The sequence below is a fragment of the Muscardinus avellanarius genome (assembly GCF_963383645.1).
Source record: "Muscardinus avellanarius genome assembly, chromosome: 4".
NCBI lineage: Eukaryota > Metazoa > Chordata > Mammalia > Rodentia > Gliridae > Muscardinus > Muscardinus avellanarius.
In genome coordinates, this window is record NC_137789.1 from 41,199,500 (window position 1) to 41,220,750 (window position 21,251).

General features: G+C 37.0%; 1 protein-coding gene across 1 annotated transcript in view; it reads left to right on the forward strand.

Moving 5' to 3' along the window:
- Positions 1–21,251, forward strand: part of STK3 (serine/threonine kinase 3) — a gene marked incomplete at both ends in the record, with an annotated part of 323,355 nt that overhangs the window by 218,346 nt on the left and 83,758 nt on the right. The window contains 1 exon segment of the mRNA XM_080694746.1: positions 7,716–7,908. Coding sequence (XP_080550872.1) covers positions 7,716–7,908 — 193 coding nt within the window.

The following is a 21,251-nucleotide window of genomic DNA, read 5'->3' on the forward strand; positions in this document are numbered from 1 at the left end:
AATTTTAGGCCATTCTTTAATGTTAGCAAACTCACTTATAACTTTCTGTTCTCGCCAGAATATTTCTAGTTTTGTGCCCCCCCCAATCTAGATTGCCAATGTCTATTTTTCTCATTTTTATCGTATAATCCAGCTTTTTAAAGGGACTAACCTAATTCTAAGGGGCAAAGGCATCTTAATTCTGTTGATCATTATTTCTAACCATTCTCATCATGCTTATTCATGTATCTTTGGGATTGTGAGCTTTTGTTTAGCTGGATTTTATTTCAAAAAATGATGTAAATTCTGGTTTGAGGGTTGAGTATGGCTGAATTCTCAAGGAGGGATTTGCATTTATTTTCATCAGGCATGTGGGATGCTACCATACTGAGACCATTCCATTAATTTCATTTCTGAATATGAGGTTCCCTGAACTAAGTGGGTAATGTAAATACAAAGCCAAACAAGAGTGGCAAATTCTAAAGGGAGCTTCCCTCCATGTATCCTTAACCTTAGCTCAGGTGAGACATGTCATCTTTTTTTTCCTATGTGTAAAGTTTTCTTCATCTACCCTTTTGCTGAGAATGCAGACCTTCAAGATTTCCAACTTTAGGTAGGAGTTCCAATTCTACTTTGAAGAGAGCCAAAAGACTTCCCTTTTTTTCCTCTTTACCCATCAAAATATAAGCCATATTTAAGAACCAATCCTGCATCCCCATTATTACATGTCCCAGGGAGGCCCTAAGGTCAGATCTAGCTTATTATCACAGATGTATCTGTTCCAGGCACTTGGAGATTTCTCTTACTATCTTGAAAGCTCAGCTGTACATTTATTTGTGTTTGTTACACTTATCATGCTGTTTGATTAGCACCTTTTTAATACGCTTTTATTGGTGCATTGTAGTCTCACATAATTACTTCAGAGTGATAGAGACATACTTGCACACAGCACTTGGTGAGCTTCCTCGCAACTCCCTTTCCTTCCCCATACAAGATTGGCATTGGTATTCTCATATTTATGTATAGAACTTCAGTGGAGGTGTTTTCTTCATTAATTTTCATTAGCACCTTTAAGAGGTATTAAAGGTATCTAGACTGCTTTACTTTTGCACCTTTGTGTAATTTGTTCACTCATGATTGTGTTTTTTTTTTTTCCTTTTTAAAGAAAAAGTTTATAGCCAGGTGTGGTGGTGGCACACGCTTGTAATCCCTGCGCTTGGGAGGCTGAGACAGGAGGATCGCACAGGTTCAAAGCCAGCCTCAGCTACTTAGTGAGGCTCTTAGCAACTTAGTGAGACCCTGTTTCCAAGTAAAGTATATAATAGGTCTGGGAGTATGGCCCAGAGGTAGAAAAGCCACTGAGTTCCATCCCCAGTACCACACACAAAAAAAGTTTATTTTTTAATCCATTTCTTTTTTTAAAATTCTTTTTTATTGAAAGTAAATGGCATACATCATTTAAACTGTACTTGGTGCCCCCCCCCCATTTTCCCTTCCTCCCTCCCAACAATGAATGCCCAGGGTAAACATGATATATATTCATACTTTTACACATATTTGGAAGTAGCCCCTTATTCAGTCTTCTTCCTCTCCTAGCTTTCCATTCAAACTTTGCTGAGATTTCCCTTCCCTTGTCTGGAGTCCCTCTGGTATCCCCAGTGCTCCCTAGTTTGGGCATATTAGAGGAAACATATGTCCCTTCTCGAAAAGAATTAAGTTTTTTTATGCTGTGGTAGAAAGATTGCTCATTGGCATTGTCCAGTTGAATATATGGTGTTATGGTCATTGGTCTTATACTGATACTGTACTGTTATGTCGTTGTATTACAACAAAGAAGTCTTTAATATCATTTAAGAATAGATATTGATTAGAATACTTCTCAGGTCATCTGTTTAAGGAGCAGCCTAACTATCTCATTAGTGTTACAGATGACAAATACTTCCTAAAATGTTTATGTAAATATCCTTAAGATCATTCAGTTATTTACTGGATATTTAAAATTCCTTTAAGCTAGTAGATATGATAACCTGAAGATACCCAATGTAAAGTCTCTTATTATTTTTGAGACTGTTATAGCATAAATCCCTCTTAGCAATGGAGTAGGATTTCCTAATAATGTTTTCAAATATTTTTATTCCATGTGGGTTTTATGATTCATAGGCTGGATTATCATCAGGACTCTGTTTTGCATTCCTGGCACATGATGGCCACTGATTGAAAATGCTATTGTATTCCTTACTGGAATTGGCTGCTTTCTGCAGCAGGGAAGCATCTGTTCTGCAGACTTTTTTATTTAAAGTATCAACATGTTTTTCTTTGCTTTTCTTCACTGAGGAATAATAGAGTATATATAAATGAAGTGTAACTTTTAAAAAACATTATAAATAACTGCTCTCTTATAAAAACATATAAAGTATCTAATGAAATTTTAACAGTACTCTAAAATATCAAGAATAAATTTAGAGTTTATGGTTTTTAAGAAGTAGAAAATGTTGCTAAAAAGTTTTCAACACCATCACCAAATTATTAATGTTTGAGTTTTCAATTTTGTAATAAATTAGTTCTCATTCCATCTGTACTTAACTAATTACTGTTTAGGTGCTACCCTTTCATTAGTGAATTGAGTATTCATGCTGTTTTTTTCCATTGCTGTTTTTCTGTGAATTTGCAAATTAGATTAACATCTTTTAGCAAACAGACTATATATATGAAAATAATATGCAGTAAGAGCTATTCTTTCCCAACTTGATCAGTTCTTTTCTTTTTGTTTTTTACAATTTTATAAATTACCTAAGACTACTGTTGGAATTCTGAGGCGCAAGCTTTATTATCCCTTTGTAACTGCAGTGGGGACTATAGGCAGGCGGAAAGTCCTATTTCATACTAACCAGATGTTATGTTTCCAGTGGTCACAGCACTGAATCTTACAAGAATAAGAGACAAATGAATCATACATACAAAAATAGATTTGAGTGTTTGGGGAATAAACTGGTTGCAACCATGATAAAATATTAAAGCAATGTTTTCTTGTATTTTTGGTGGGGCCTACTTGAAAGAAAGATCCCAAATTTTAAACTTATTAGCTGTTTGATCAAGTGCAAATCAGTCTGTTTATGTGTATGTCATTTTCCTCATCTTAGCAAAATGAAACATACTGTAGTGAACTTACTAAATAAGTTAAATTGGACTCAAAAAGTACTGTAGATAATCTAAAGACTTTACATAATTAGAAGTTAAGTCTTGAACATTAACATCAGGTAGACCTCCTTAGAGTCCTTCTTCTCCACTTGTTTATTGTATGACCTTGAACAAATATTTAAGCATAATTGAGCTTCAGGTTTATCATTTTTGCAAGAGAGATAATACTTCACAGGGTTAAGAGAAATAGTCGTCTATAAAAGACTTTAATATAGTGCTTCCAACTTATCAGTGGTAATTGTTTTTATCATTATAAAATGATCAACCAGATAACTTTAGTTAGTAGCATTATCTCCCCTTCCAAACTTTCTTCAGTATCCATTCTGTGTTTATAATATTAAATAAATTAAATAAATATTAAATAAATTAAATATTAAATAAAATTTTATCACTAGAACTTCACATAACAGTGTCCTTAGTTCTGTGCTTTGATATTGTCTACTAATGAAGAACTTAACATTCATTTGATAAATACATAATAAAAATAGTGCTTTGTACTGGGTTTTAGGAAGAGCTGCTATTGCTGTTATAAATTTTAGAGTTCAATAGGGGAATTTAGGCAATCAAATGTGTAAGTGTATGATTAGCATAAGGATGAGGTGCCATGGGAATATAGTGACAGCTACTTCAGTTGCAGTCTGAGCTAAGAAAGGATATGTCTGCTTACAGTTCTGATGTGAAAAGAAGTTATAATATAAAACACCCCACCCAAATTTATGTACATGTGTTACGTATATATTCTACTCATCCTTTAAGACTTAATTCAAGAAGCAGGAAAGAGAAGCTTGAAGTCTCCATGAAATAACAATAAGGAGAGAGAAACATTAATTACCCTGATTTTTCAGTACTTGTTGTATAACTATTGAAATATCAAAATATGCCCCATGAATATGTTTACCTATTACATGTTAATCAAACATTTTAGAAATGCTTAAGGAAAAATAAAGACAACTCAAGAGAAGCCTTCTTTGTGAGAACTTTTTTACTTGTTAAAGGCAAAATTAGAAGCTCTGCTCTTGGATTCCCATTGTACTGTCAACACTTTTCTTAGAGCACTTAAGAGAGAACACTTTTGCAATTTATTGTTGACATGCCAGGAGATTTCTCCTAAACCACAGATTCCATTAAAAGCAAAATGAATAAAACTGTGCCTTACCCATCTTTGTATTTTCAATGCCTGGTCCATTATATCTCACATTACACACGTGTAATCAATGGTCCTTGAATGAATTAGTAAGTCAATTTGTTCATTTAACATTTATCCAGCACCTATGATGTGCCAGGTGTTTGAGCGGTGGCAATTCAGAAGTTAAAAAGAAGTCCCTTGCCTCATCAAACTTACATTGTGTTGTTAGAGAAAGCCAGATACCTGCTGTGAAGAATACTCAAGGATAAAAGAATAGAGTGATGGAGGTTTCAGTTTAAATTGAGGTCAGAAAAAGTCCTAATGAGGAGGTGACATCCAAGTAGAGACCTCAGTTAAATAAATGCTCAAGCTGTCTCATGAACACACATTCCAGTCTGAGAGATTAGCCAATTTGAAGACTCAAAGAAGAACATGCTTAAGAATTAGAAAGGGAGGCCAGCATGACTGGAGCTCAGTGAGGAAGAAGGAATTGATAGGAGATGGGCCTGGCTGTTGTTACTTGGCCAGATCCCATTTGGCCATGACGAAGATTTTAGACTTTATTCTTAGTGTGATCAGAGGCCAAATGTAGAGTTTGCAGCAAAGGAGTAACATGGTGTGATTTTTCTTTTGAAGATGCTCAGTGTGCCTATTGTGACTGAGAGGCAAATTGTGAGATAGGGGAAGCAGCTAGGGGGCGGTTTCAGTAGGCTGAGTAGGAGATGGTGATGAGCTGGATAATCTGTGTGAATCTCAGAATTGGAGCTGGTGACACAAGATGTTGACATTGTAAGCCTGTGCCTCTAACTTAATAAATTCAAGTGGATAATATTTAAATATAAGAAAGGTACATGCAGGTGATGAATAATAGGCTAAGAAATCTAAGCTTTGTTAATTCAGGCTCTACTTTTAAACAGGTATGTGATTTTAAGGAAATCTCTTACTCATATTTTTCAGATATGAAATCAGAGGCTGAACTAATTTCTTTATAAGTATAAAGGGTCTTAAAAAAGTAAACAGATGCTTCCTGTGTTTTGAATACAGGATAAAATAACTTTACTGGACTGAGAAGTACTATAAGACATTTATAAAATGCTTTATAAATCAAGAGATCATAAATTTAAATGCAAAAATATATAATATAGGTTGTAAATTCTTCAGAAATTTGAAAAGGAAAATAACAAAGACTGAATTAGCCATGGAGGTAATAGATAATTTTTCAGTAGAACTTACTTTAATGGATAAAGAGAAGGGCATTCTGATGGAGAAGAAGTATTGATCAAAGAGTCTTAATGAGCATGGCATCACATGGGGTTATGATGGAGGAAGATTCTGTTAAGTTTAGCCTGCCCATGCTGGAAGATACTTGAACAATGGAAAAATAGGATTGGTGAAATAGAATGAGATAAATACATACAGAACATTAAAATCTCAAAATACTTAGCTTTTATGTGGGAGGATCTGGGAGCCATTATAGATTGTCAAGTAGAAGACTATTGTGATACAGATAGTATCTAAGAAAGGTTAGTATAGTGTTGTAAACTTTGAGGAGGGTATGAAACTGTGTTTTGGGTAGTATGCAGACATTTTGCATACCTTTGCTCATTTAGTCATCATAACACCAGGGGAAGAAACTAAAGTTCCAGAAGTTTAAATGGTTTACCTAAAGATGTGATGCAGAGTAAGTGATTTGAGACAAGATTTAAAACAACATCTGCCTGACTTTGGAAGGTCAGATAAGACAGTCTTCAGATATGAGGTATTACATGCAGAAACCCAGGTATAAGGGTTTCTGAATATACCTAGTAGCAGTGGGAATGTAAAATAATATAGCTACTGTGAAAAACAGTTTGGTAGTTTCTCAAAAAAAGTTAAGTATGGCGTTACCATGATCTAGCAATCTCACTTCTGGGTATGCCCTAAAGAATTGAAACAAGAACTCAAGATACTTACATACCAGTGTTCTTAGCAGCATTATTCACATTCCCCAAAATGGGTAAATACCTCAGATATCTATCAGCAAATGAATGGAAAAACAGAATGCAAAGGACTATCATTTAACCTTAAAAAGGAATGAAATTACAACATGTTTCATCCTGGATTAATCTTGAAAGCAATGTGCTAAGTTAAGTAAGACACAAATGAGCAGATATTGTATCCTTCTATTTATATGACGTATCTAGAACAGGCAAATTTGTAGGACAGAAGTATAATAAAAGTAATGGATTGAGGAAAGGGGAATGAGGAATTAATATTTAGTGGGTATGGAATTTTTTATTGAGATAATCAAAAAGTTCTGGAAATGTATAGTGGTGATGGTTTACAGCATTATGAATATACTTAGTTCCATCAAACTATACACCTAAAATGATTAAAATAATAAATTTTATGTTATGTATATTTTATCACAATTTATGGAGAAAGCTGTTATTGAGGTTATGAACATTATTATGTTTGTTATAAAAAAGTACCAACATGTTCTGTCTTAGAGGAGCTGTCTTTTGTGTGTTTACTTTGTCATGATATTGTTATGTGTTTGTTGATAATTTGCCTATCTTAATCCTTCTTTTTTTATTTTTTATTTTTATTTTTTGGTGGTACTGGGGATGGAACCCTTCTCCGGGCTATACTCCCAGACCTAATATATATATATATATATATATATATATATATATATATATATATATATATATATGTGTGTGTGTGTGTGTGTGTGTGTGTGTGTGTGTGTGTGTGTGTGTATAAAATTTGGAAACAGGGTCTCTTAAACCAGCGAGGCTGACTTCAAACCTGTGCGACCCTCCTGTCTCCGCCTTCCAAGCGCGCGGATTACAAGCGTGCGCCACCATGCCCGGCATTAATCCTTATTTTAAAACAACAGTTTCCTATTCATTAAACAGTTTATATTGTTTGAGCTTTAATTATTCAAGCTTTAGGTTATTTTGTATAATTTTGGCTCTTAAACATTTTTTGCATGTGTTTATCTAAAAATTAATAGTAGTAGTATTTTTATCATTATTAGAAATACATGCTACCATCTTTTACCCCATTAAAATGTATGACTATAAGCCAGGCATGGTGGCATATGCTTGTAATCCCAGTAATTAGGAGGTCGAGACAGGAATAACTGAGTTCGTGGACAGCCTCCGCTACTTAGTGAGAAGACCCTCTGCAACTTAGTGAGACCTGGATTCAAAATAAAGAATAAAATATAGGGCTAGGGGTGTAGCTCGGAGGTACAATACCCCTGGGTTCCATCCTCAGTACAATACACACACAAAAAGTATGACTCCAATGCACCAATAAAAAAATTAAAAATGAAAAAAAAGAAATACATACATACTCTTGTTAGGAATTAAGAAATCTAATTGTCTTGGAGAAGTCTTTCTTCACTGTGGTGATCTGCTTTCAGGATGAAGATGAGTTGGATTCCCACACCATGGTGAAGACTAGTTCAGAAAGTGTGGGCACCATGCGGGCCACAAGCACGATGAGTGAAGGGGCCCAGACCATGATTGAACATAGCAGCACCATGTTAGAGTCGGACTTGGGGACCATGGTTATCAACAGCGAGGATGAGGAAGAAGAAGATGGAACTATGAAAAGTATGTGGTTTTTCCCCATTGACCATTAGTTCTCTATTTTGCATGTGTACTTATATAGCAACCAGAACAGTTCTGTCTTACTTTTTAGAGACAATTATGGAAACTTTTGTTTCTTGGCTTTGACAGTTAAAAAAAAAAAGAGAAAGAAAAGGCTTACACAAGCCAACTTTTTAAAAATTTGCTTTTTAACACAAAGCAATGCATCTTTAACTTAGGTTTATGTAACATTTTTTTGTGTGTGTGTGAAGGTTTATAGCCCATAATTTAATTTTTAAAGTATTTTAGAAGAAGATAGTGTTTCTTACATTTTCTTTTTCAATTAAAGAAGTAAACCTAGAATTCTGCTCCAATAAATACAACATAGTATTATTTCATGTTGTCTGAATTATCAGTTAAGCCACAAAGACAGAAGAATACCAGCTATAGAAAGAAATAAGGTCTGAAGTGGGAAGAAAATAAGAAACACTGCAAAGCAGTATTAAGAGACAGGATGCTCACAGAGAAGTTTCAGTTCTGTGCATGTTACTGCTGTTTACCATGTGTGAGGCACAATGCCAGGGTGCCGCAGGGGCTGAAATGAAGACTAAAGACATTCTCTCTGACCCCTGTCATTTACAAAACTGGTGCTAGTCTTTTCATAAACTAGCATTTTTTTTTCTTTTTAAAATTATGTTTTGAAGATACTTCAGTCGACAATGCAGGACACTGTGCTTTCACAGTGATAAGCAAAATCAGGCTAAGTACCTCTTCATACCTACTCAACCTTCCTCCTTCCCCCCTACCACTCTAGTCCTGTGTGGTTATTGTCTCAGTGTAAGCACAAGGTTGTTTTCTACTACATCTCATTGCTTCTAAGTAACATAAAACCAGGATTACTTGACTTTTGCCATCAGAGAGCCTAGAAAATTGTAAATACTCAAGTGATTTGCTAGTACTGTGAAGTCGATGTTGACATTTCCTCTCTGATGTTTGTATTTTTTCTTTGCTGTCCCTTTTATTTTGCTGATGCCCTTGTGTTGCTTCTCACCCTGTGAGGTCCTACCTCATAGCTCTAAGTCATTTGGCGTACTCTTGCTGCTTGCTTCACATTTTCTAATAAACAGTCCACATGGCGTATACTTTGAAAGGGGAGGGTTGTGAAACAGGAGGTGCAGATTACTATATATGGTTAGTCCTGGAAGAGGGATACAAGAATCAATTTTCTGCCTCTCATCACCGATGGATCTTCTGAACCTTTGCCTTAGAAAAACAGCCTAATTCGTGAAAATTCTTGCTGGGTTCCTGTCTTCAATAGGCTTTCTGCATCCAGCACATGGCTTTCTCAAACACATAGGATATTTGTACCCCCCCCCAAACCACCTGGTGTTAAGGTATAAGTCATGTGTCCTGTAGATAAAAAAGATTTTTATATTAAGGTATTTAACACATTTACCATCAGTTTGTAGCATCACTTTTCTGTAAGATGGTAAGATTCTTTTACTCAATTTAGTATTCTTAGCAGATCAGTTAGAAGATCTTGAGTGTATTACTATATTTCAAGTGAGCTACTGAGTTTTCTCCAAAACTATATAAACAACTTTTTCATGTAGTTTTATAATTGAACATCAGCATATATACACAGTTGTAAAAAATTAATCTTCATGGAATCTAATTTTACATCCCATGGGTCAACTTCTCATGTATTTTTAGTTTCTACAGGTTAGATGTAATTTCATGATGTGGAATGTTGATATTCTTTAAAATCGAATCAAGTGATATTAGTCTAACCTCCAGGGATTGTTATACTGTAGTATAACAAATAGTCACAAATGTGAAGATGTTCTTGAGGAAATAGTTATTTTAGCTTTTTCTTTATGATATAAATCTTCCTTAAAACTTAAATTAGTTGATAGATGTTAGCTTATATTACATCAGTCAAAGCCTCATTTGCTAATATGTCTTTAGCATTTTTGTTCCCAAAAAAGATTGGAGCAATGTATTATTTTTGGCTTTCTAAACTCTCTAGAATACTACATCCTATGCCAAGGGTTCTGATTTCCATCTCTTTTTCTATTGGAGTTTCAAGTTTGTTGTCTGATTTAAATTTTGTCATTCTTGTCAGTTTAAATTATGCTCTGCTTTCTCTTTTATATCTTTATGAAGTTAGAAATTACAGACCTGTCCTGTTTTCCTTACCTCTAAAAACTGATGATTTGATTCTAGGAAGCAAAATTATTCAAAAACTTTTAGAAGGGAAGTAGAGAAAAGCGACAAAATGCTTTAAAAGTTGATTTCTTTAAATAAACAAACAGCATGAGCCCTGCAGGCATATTGCAAGAAAAACTCTCCAGAACTAGTTTAGCAGTGATGACTGTTTTGACCCTCTCACTCCTGCTCTTCCCAGTCACATATATCTGGGGCATCTCCTAGGTAGCCACATTAAGTACTAAGGCTGTCTGTGAACCGCACTTTTGTCTCAGCCTCCCAAATGCTGGAATTACAAGCGTGTGCCACCATGCCTGGTTTAGGATTGTCTTTTTAATTTGTCTGTATTTTTTCTTAGTGGCCAAGACTTGCTTTCATTCCTCTACACTGATCCTGACTCTCATATGACAGTAAGAATTCATCTTTAGAGCAATCATTATAACATAAAAGTTACTAGTAATAGAAAAAAGTAAATTCTATTAATTTTAATGCTGCATAGTTATGAAAAAATAAAAGTGTCAAAGACATCACATGTGTTAGGGCAGTAAAAAAAATTTGCAAAATGTAAGTAGTTTATGTTAAAGAAAATATTGTAGGAATTTAACAGTTATTCCTTAAAAACCCAATAAAATAATATTGTGCATGTATGTCTCTACCATCTTGTAACCCATTAAGATGTATGACTACAATGCATCAATGAAAAATTTAAAAATAAGAATATTAAATAAAAATAGTCAAGGTTTCTTTACAAATAAAAGAACTACTTTCTACTATAAGTTCTGCTAACACAATTCTAAAATATTTACACTAAGTAAAATGATTACCCATCCATTTTGTAATTTTATTGGCTGTTAAATTTTTATATTGAAGACAGGCATGGTGGTGCACACTTGTAATCCCAGCATTCGGGAGGGGCTGAGACAGGAGGATTGTGGTTTGCAGACAGCTTCAGCTACTTAGTGAGGCCCTTTGCAACTCAGTGAGACCCTGTTTCAAAATAAAGAATAAAAAATAGGAGCCGGGAATGGTGGTGCACACTTGTAATCCCCGTGCTTGGGAGGCTGAGACAGGAGGATCACGCAGGTTCGAAGCCAGCCTCAGCTACTTAGTGAGGCTTTCAGCAACTTAGTGAGACCTTGTTTCCAAGTAAAATATAAAAATAAGTCTGGGAGTATAGCCTGGAGGTAGAAAAAAATTGAGATTTAATTTTCCTTTGAAGTGTAATCACATTTAAGTACTGCCTACTTAGGTAATTTAATATATAATAACTCTTATTTATTTTTATTTTTATTTTTTATTTTTGGTGGTACTAGGGTTTCTGGAAACCCTTCTGCCTCTGGGCTACACTCCCAGAGCTATTTTATATTTTTATTTGGAAACAGGGTCTCTTAAGCCAGTGAGGCTGGCTTCAAACCTGCGTGATCCTTCTGTCTGCGCCTCCCAAGTGCAGGGATTACAAGCGTGTGACACCATGCCAGGCTTAATTTTTAATTTCTTATTGGTGCACTGTATTTATACATCTTAATGGGATACCAGATGGCGGAGACATATACGCACACATCACCCAATCAGCCCTTACCCAGTTCCCACCCCATTCCCTTCCCCCAACCTCCTCATGTTTGGCTTAGTGATTGGCATTGATGTGTTTGTTAAAGTGCATTAGAGAATTTCCTTCTTCCCCCTCCCATCTCCTCAGTTAGGTCACCTTATTTGCTCATCTGGAATCTCCTACTTTGTCTAGAGTTCCTTCTATGACCCATTTTCTCCCTAGCTTCTTTGTATTAGGGAGACATCCAAATTTTAAAATTTATATGACTAATGACTAATCATCTCACTTAGCATAATGCCCTCCATTTCCATCCATTTCCCTGTAAATGCTGCAATTGTGGTTTTTTTATGGTTGAGTAAAATTACATTTGTATACATATCCCACAGTTTTGTAATCCATTCATCTGTTGATGGACATCTTGGCTGGTTCCCTAGTTTGGCTATGGTGGATTGTGCAGCTATGAACATAGATACACATGCATTAGTTTGGTAGTTTGGTTTCCTTTCTTTGGGGTCGATACTCAAAAGTGGTATTGCTGGATCAAATGGAAGATTTCTTCCCATTCTTCTGAGGATCCTCCATACTGTTTTACTGTTTTCCAAAGTGGTTGCACTAATTTGCAATTCCACCAACAATGCTTTAGAGTTCCCACTTCTACACCTCCTCACCAGCATTTGTTGTTTGTGGGGTTTTTTTTGTTTTGTTTTGTTTTGTTTTGTTTTTGGTGGTGCTGGGGTTCCTGGAAGCCCTTCTACCTTCGGGCTACACTCCCAGACCTATTTTAACATTTTTTATTTGGAAACAGGGTCTCCTAAGCCGTGCGCGCGGCTGGCTTCGAACCTGCGCGATCCTCCTGTCTCTGCCTCCCAAGCGCGGGGATTACAAGCGGGCGCCACCACGCCCGGCTTGTTTGTGTTTTGAATGATTGCCATTCTAGTTGGAGTTAGGTGAAATCTCAGGGTAGTTTTGATTTGTCTCTCTCTGATTGTCAGTGATGTTGAGCATTTTTTCATGCATTTATTGGCCATTTGAATTTCTTTCGTAAAGTGTCTAGTTTGCTTGCCCATTTTCTGATTGGATTATTTGTTTTTGTAGTGTTGAGTTTCTTGAGTTCTCTCTATATCCTAGATATTAGTCCTCTATCGGAGGGGTAGATGGCAAAAATCTTTTCCCATTCTGTTGGCTCTCAATTGAGGTTCTTGACAGTTTCCTTTGGTGTACAGAAGGTCTTGAGTTTCATGCAATCCCAGGTATTGAATCACCTTTTAGTTTGTTGTGCCTTTGGGGTCTTGTTGAGAAAGTTTTTATCTTTGCCTATGTGTTGCAGTGTTAGACCTATGCCCGCTTCAGGGAGCCTCAAGGTCTCTGGTCTAATTTCTAAGTCTTAGATCCATATTGAATTGACTCTTGTACAGGTTGAGAAAGTGGGATTAATTTCCAATTTTCTGCATATGGTTAACCAGTTTTGCCAAAACCATTTTTTTTAATTAATTTATTTATTTTTATTGGTGCACTGTATTCATACATCATAGTAGGATACATACTTTTGTAGACATACATGCACACTTTTCCCAGTCAGCCCCTACCCAATCCCTACCCCATTCTCTCCCTATCCCTCCCTCCCATGCTTGGCTTAGTAGTTGACATCTAGTATTATGGCAATTTATCTAAAATTAAAAATGATAATCTCACATAACAGTTTCATTTGTCTTATACCAAGCTTTTGATGACTTAAAGATAACATTTCAATATTTCTTTTTGCTTTCTTTCTTACCAGAGAATATTTTTTTCTATTTTTTAGGTGAAACTATCATATATTTATATATTTATTTTTCAGAAAAAAATCTATCCTAATATGGAATATGGACTCTAGGTACCCAAAACGATCTTGAAAAAGAACAAAGCTAGAAGATATATATTTTCTGATTTCAAACTATATAAAGCTACAATAATTGAAACAGTGTAGTACTATTCTAAAGGCAGATATATAAACCATTGGAGTTAAATACAAGCCTAGAGCTAAATTCTTCCATATATTGTCAAGTTATTTTGACAAGGTTTCCACGAACATTTGGTGGTGGAAATATTAATCTTTTAACTAAATATTGTTAAAAAATAATAATTACATGCAAAAGAATAAAATTGGACCCTTACCTAATCTCATGTACAAATATTAACTCAAAATAGATAATAGACCTAAATATAAATCTTAAGACTATAAACTTTTAGGAGAAAATCTGGGTCATTAAACCTCACAACATTGAAATTGGCAGTGGTTTCTTGGTTATGATTTCAATGGCACAGGCGACAGAGGAGTATACAAACTCCCTAAAAAATTAAAAAAAAATTGTATATTCAAAGACAATGTAAACAGAGTTAACAGTTACTAATAGAATGGGATAAAATATTTCCAAATGCTATATCTGAATTATATTAATATTCCAACTAGAAATCCTAGAAATTAACAACAATAAAGGCAAACAATACCCTTTAGAGATAGGTAAAAGACTAACATAAATAATGAATCTCCACAGATAACCAATCTTAGTTGTCTGTTGGATGGAAAATCTTGTTTCTCTGGTTCTGGTGTGTGTTACCTATTTCTTCTTTGTAGTTAATTTCTTTGAGTATTTTCTCTAGAGCTGGTTTTGAAGACATAAATTTCTTCAGTTTCTGTTTGTCATGGAAGCTTCTTATTTCTCCATCTAATTTGATAGAAAGTTTTGCTGGGTAGGACATTTTTGGCTGGAAGTTGTTTTCTTTCAGAATTGGGAATATTTTACTCCAAGCCCTTCTGGCTCTCATAACTTGGTTTGGGAAGTCTGGAGTGATTCTAATTGGTTTGCCTCTGATGTCACTTGGCCCTTTGCTTTTGTTGCCTTTAAGATTCTCTGCTTGGCTTCCACATTGGTCATTTTGACAATTATGTGGCGTGGGGATCCTCTTCTCCGATCCTGTCTGAAGGGAGTTCTATAAGTTTCCTGGACCTGTGTATCGACCTCTTGCTCTATGTCTGGAAAATTTTCTGCTATTACTTCCTTGAAGAGATTGTTGATCCCTTTGGTTTCACTTTCTTTTCCCTCCTCTATTCCAATTATTCTTAGGTTAGCTCTCTTAAAATGGGCCCATATTTCTTCAATATCAGATTCCTGCTGTCGGATATTTTTTTCTAGATTAGAAACTATGCGTTCATTTTTGGAATGCTCATCTTCTAAGAGCGAGATTCTGTTCTCCATGTGTTCTAATCGGTTGTTTGTGCTTTGAATTGAGGCCTTTACTTCATTAATTGCATCCTTTATCTCTTTTTGGCTCTCTCTGAGTTCTTTTCGAAGCACCTCTATTATTTCTACAGTTATTTTCCTGATTTGATCTTCTAGAAATCTCTGGTTTTCAGTTTCATCGGGTTCTGATGTTGTGAGGTTGTGGGCATTTATTGCTCCAGTATTATTCCTCTTTCCCATGATTTTGGATGTTTGTGCCTTCTCTGGGTTCTTCCCTTGGGTCACTATGACTTCACTTAAGGTGTTCTGGATCTCGAGTCAGTAGTATCTCAGACCCCAATACTCCTTTACTGGGTTTTATCACAGAGTCTCCGACCCAGAGAGTCGATAGAGGCTGCTTTAGACTGTGGGGGGGTGCCAGGTTGCATGTTCTCCTATGGTGTGATATCTCTGCCACCGCCCCTCCCCCACTGGGTCAAGTCCCAGGGAGTACAGTACTGGGATTTCTCCTCTGTGGCCCACAATTTGACTCACTGTTCTTGAGTACGCAGATGTAGCTGTACTGGCCTCGCTGAATTCTCTGCTGCTGCCACCCGTGGCAATGTGGCGCCGCTGCTACGCCCTCGGCTGTGGGGCTGGTGTTTTTCTTCTTGGTTTTGATTTCCACTCTGAATCCCTGCAGCGTGTGCTGAGCTCGGCCACTGGGAGCTTTAGATGCTCTCTGCGCGGAGAAATCCCGCCTGGCTGTTCCGCAGTGGCTCACCTCGGCTTGCTGTAGCCCTCCCGTGAATTCGCTGGTGCTGCCGGCAGTATGGCGCTGCTGCCGCGTCTGCCGCGTCCTCGGGTGTGAGGCCGGTTATCTCCTCTGTGGCTCTGAGCTCTGTTCTTAGTCCGTTTTCTCTCTGGAGCCTGGTGATTTTTTGTTTTACTGGTGATGGTGTTTTCTGGCTATGAAAGGCGCTGATTTTGTGGTAATGGAGATTGGTTGTTAGCGGGGCTCTTAAGCCCCGCTTTTCTCGGTTGCCATCTTCCCGGAAGTCTCCCAAAACCATTTGTTGAACAAGCTTTTTCCCAATGTATGTTTTTGGCCCCTTTGTCAAAAATAAATTTTGGCTGTAAGTGTGTGGAGTTGTTTCTGGGTCTTCTATTTTTTTTTTTTTTTTTTGGTGTTGGTACTGGGGTTCCTGGAAACCCTTCTCCAAGCTACACTCCCAGACCTATTTTATATTTTTATTTGGAAACAGGGTCTCTTAAGCCAGCAAGGCTGGCATCGAACCAGCGCAATCTGCCTGTCTCTGCCTCCCAAGCCCGGGAATTACAAGCATGAGCCACCACGCCTGGCTGGGTCTTCTATTCTGCTCCATTGGTCTATGTATCTGTTTTTGTGCCAGTGCCATGCTGTTTTTATTACAGTGGCTTTTGTAGTACAGTTTAAAGTCAGGTATTGTGATTTGTCCTGCATTGTTTTTGTTGCTAAGAACTACTTTGACTATTCTGGGCTTTTTGTTTTTCCAAATAAATTTAAGGACTGATTTTTCTATGTCTGTGAAGAATGATCTTGGTAATTTAATGGGCATCACATTGAATCTGTAGATCACTTTGGAAGGATGGCCATTTTAATGTTATTTATTCTGCCTATGAACATGGCAGATCTTTCCATCTTCTAAGATCTTCTTTGATTTCTTTTTTCACTGTTTTCTAATTTTCTTTGTAGAGATCTTTTACCTATTTGGTTAAGTTTATTCCTATGTATTTTATTTTTTGTGGGAGATCCTGAGTGGAAGTGTTTCTGAATTTCTTTTTCAATAGATTTATGGTTGGTGTATAGAAAAGATTCTGATTTTTTAAGATTGATTTTGTATCCAGACATTTTGCTGAATTTGTTGATCAGTTCTCTAAGCCTTTTGGTTGAATTTGTTGGGTTTTCTAAATATAGTATCATGTCTGGGTTCCACTGGGGGTGGAACCCAGCGGCTTTCCTACCTCCAGGCTACATTCCAGGTCCTATTTTATACTTTATTTGAAACAGGGTCTCACCAAGTTGCTGAGAGCCTCTTTAAGTAGCTGAGGCTGGCTTTGAACCTGTGCTATCCTCCTGTCTCAGCCTCCCAAGAGCTGGGATTACAAGTGTGTGCTACCACACCCAGCAAAATTTTCTTTATCTTCTTGACTCAGTTTATGAAGGTTGTATATATCTAGAAAGTTGTCAATTTCCTCCAGATATTCCATTCTGTTGGAGTATAGTTTTTCAAAGTAGTTTCTAATAATCCTTTGTATTTCTACACTGTCAGTCGTAATATCTCCTTCTTCATCTCTTATTTTCATAATTTGGGTTGATTCTCTCTCTTTTAGTTAGGTTGGCTAGTGGTTTATTTATCTTGTCACTTTTTTTGAGAAACCACCTTTGGTTTTGTTGATTTTCTGTATTTTTTTAATTCTCTATTTCATTAATTTTTGCTCTAATTTTAATAATTTCCTGTCTTCTACTGGCTTTGGGGTTAGATTGTTCCTGCTTTTCAAGGGCTTTGAGGTGTGTCATTAGGTTGATTATTTGACTTTCTGTTTTTCTTATATGATCACTCAGTGCTATAAATTTTCCTCTTAATACTGCCTTCAAAGTGTCCCATAGGCTTTGATATGTTGTATCTTTATTTTTGTTTCTTTCTATAAATTTCTTGATTTCACCTCGTAAGTCTTCTATGACCCATTCTTCAATCAGAATAGTGGTGTTCAGTCTCTACATGTTTATGTGGTTCCTCTGGGTCTTCTTATAGTTGATTTCTGGGTCTTCTTGTAGTTGATTTCTTATAGTTAATGCTGAAAAGACACAGGGAAGTGTGTCACATTTTTTGAATTTGCTAGTGCTTACTTTGTGACCCAGGATGTGATCTATTTTGGAGAAGTTTCCATGAGCAGCTGAGAAAAATGTGAACTCCACTGTAGTTGGGTGAAATATTCTATGTGTCCAACAGGTCCATTTGATTAATGGTGTTCTTTGGGACTGAGGCATCTTTACTGACCTTTTGTCTGGATGATTGGTCTAATGGTGTGAGAGGGGTGTTGAAGTCTCCCAGTATTATTATGTTGGGATTTATGTGTGGCTTCATGTCACAGAGAGTTTGTTTTATGAAAGTAGCTGCACCTATGTTTGGGGCATAAATGTTGATTAGTGTTATTTCCTCTTACTGGATTGTTCCTTTTACCCATAAAAAAAAAAATGACCTTCTTTGTCTCTTCTAATAAGCTTAGGCTTGAAGTCTCAGTTGTCTGATATCATAGTTGCTACTTCTGCTTCGAGTTCCTTTGGTATGGGTTACCTTGCTCCAGTCCTTTACCTTAAGATTGTTACTATCTTTACTTGTAAGTTGTGTTTCTTGTAATCAGCAGATAGATGGGTTCTGTTTTTTAATCCATTTTGCCACTTTATGTCTTTTTATTGGGGAGTTGAGGCCATTTACATTCAGTGTGATTATTGAAAGATTCTTTTAAATTTCTAACATATAAGATTTTATTTCTGTTTGAAATACTGTTTATTCTTCTTTGCTTAGTAGTCTGCTGGATGGAAATTCTTCTTTCTCTGGTTCTGGCGTGTATTACCTATTTCTTCTTTGTAGTTATACTCTGAGTATTTTCTCTAGTGCTTTTTTTTTTTTTTTTTTTTTTTTTTTTTGGTGGTACTGGGGTTCCTGGAAGCCCTTCTACCTCCGGGCTACACTCCCAGACCTATTTTTATATTTTTATTTGGAAACAGGGTCTCCTAAGCCAGCTCACGCGGCTGGCTTCAAACCTGCATGATCCTCCTGTCTCTGCCCCCCAAGCACAGGGATTAAAAGTGTGCACCACCACGCCTGGCTCTAGTGCTGGTTTTGAAGATATAAATTCCTTTAGTTTCTGTTTGTCATGGAAGCTTCTTATTTCCCCATCTAATAAGATAGTTTTGCTGGGTAGGAAATTTTTGGCTAGAAGTTGTTTTCTTTCAGAGTTTGGAATATTTTACTCCAGGCCCTTCTGGCTTTCATAACCTGATTTTGGAAGTTTGGAGTGATTCTAATTGGTTTGCCTCTGAATGTCACTTGGCCTTTTGTTTTTGTTGCCTGTAAGATTCTCTCCTTGGCTTCTACATTGGTCATTTTAACTATTATGTGGCGTAGGGAACCTTTTCTCTGATCTTGTTTAAAGGGAGTTCTAGAGCCGGGTTTGGTGGCACATGCTTGTAATTCCAGCATTCGAGAGGCTAAGACCGGAGGATCGCGGATAGCAGTCAGCCTCAGCTACTTGGTGAGGCCCTTGGCAACTCAGTGAGACCCAGTTTCAAAATAAAGAATAAAAATTAGGGCAAAGGCTGTAACTCGGTGGTCGAATGCCCCTGGGTTTCATCCCCAGACCCGCAAAAATAAAATAAAATAAAGTAAAGGGAGTTCTATAAGTTTCCTGAACCTGTGTATCGACCTCTTGCTCTGTGTTTGGAAAATTTTCTATTACTTCTTTGAAGAGATTGTTGATCCCTTTGGTTTTACCTTCTTTTCCCTCCTCTATTCTGATTATTCTTAGGTTTGCTCTCTTAAGATGGGCCTATATTTCTCCAATCTCCAATTCCTGTTGTCAATTTTTTTTTCTAAGTTATAAACTATGTGTTCGTTTTTGGAGTGATCATCTTCTAGTAGCGAGATTCTATTCTCCATGTGGTCTAACCGATTGTTTATAGTTTGAATTGATGCCTTGACTTCAATGATTTCATCCTTTATTTCTTTCAGACTCTAAATTCTTTTTAAAAATTCTGTATTATTTCTACAGTTACATTCCTGATTTGGTCTTCTGGAGATCTCTGTATTTCTGTGTTATCAGGTTCTGTTATTGTGGGGTTGTGGGAGCTCATTGTTCCATTTTTGTTCCTACTTCCTATCATTTCAGAAGTTTATACCTGTTGCTTTTAGTAGGTTTCTCGAAGTCTTTAGGTGTCAGCTGGTATATTCAAGGGCAAGTTGTATTGTAATCAACAGTGAAGGTTGAGTAAGGAGGGAAGCGAAGGAGTAAATGGAAGAATAGGGTATGATCTCAAATAGGGTCAAATAGTGTATATATATGAGTTTGGTTAGGTAGTATATACTAGAGATTAGAGATGGTACAAATGTAATAGTTTTCTAGTATCCAATGTAGAGTTTCTGGTTAGTCATATGAAGTGGATTTAATACAAGACAAGGGAGTGATAAAAAGATAGAAAAGGAAGAGGAGAGAGTAGGTGTATAGAAGGGAAGAATCTTGAAAGAGGATTTGGGAAGAGAGTTAGAGAAACAAAAAGCAAAACAAAACAACAAAAAAAAAACCCACAGTCCCCCCGCAGAAAAAGAAGAAAAACAGCCAGGTATACACTGTCACACATAAAAAAAGAACGAAAAAACTCAAACAACCCAACAATGAATTAATGCGACTCTGCATATAAATGACTAGTTAGCATACATAGATCCTTTGCAGTCTCTCTCTGTGTATATACCAAGTGCCACCGGCACCTTTCCCTCTGTGAGTCTGGTTCTCTGAGTCTTCTCAGTCTATGCAGATGGTTGATATCAATGGGGCTGGATTTAATATTGAGTGAAGGTCACCCTACACACTTTCTACTGATTTGGATTCTAGGTCTCTCCCTACCTCTGTTGGTAGCGTATGCTTCTGTGACCAAACTCAATGTAGGAGTCTCTTTTCTCCACAGCTAGGGCTGGGCTAGTCTGATTTCACCCTGTTCACCACAATTGAGATGTCTGTGGTGTTCCTAGAGATCCTACTCATTTGGGTTTAGTGTTTTGTGTAAGACTTTCCCCACACTTTCCACTGATCAGAGCCAGAGTCTGTCTGAGCTTCTGATATGATCAGTAGCAGATCCCATTCCCACCTTCTCTGGGTTCTTCTCCAGATCACCAGGACTTTACTTACTGTGCTCTGGATCTCTGGAGGGTGTGATAAACTCAGTCACCACCACTCCTTCCCTGGATTGTATTGCAAAGTCTCAGACCCAGGGAGTTAGTCATGGCTGTGCAAGACCCTGGGGGCACCAGGCTGGGTGTTTTCCCTCGGGTAACTGTGACTAGGATGTGGTAATTTCTGCTACCACTACTCCTTCACTGGGTTGAACTGCAAGATCTCAGACCCAGAGAGTTTATCAAAGCTGTGCGAGTCCCTGGCAGTGCAGCGCTGGGATTTCTCCCGTAGGGTCTGCAATTTCACTTATGATTCTGGTGTGTACTGATCTGGAGCTTTCACGGGCGTGGTGAATTTGCTGCTGCTACTGGCAATATGGCACCAAAGGTACACCCTTGGCCGTGAGGCTGGCGTATTTCTTTGCTGGTTTTGAGCTCCGCTCTGAATCCCTGGAGGGTGTGATGGGCTTGGCCACTGGA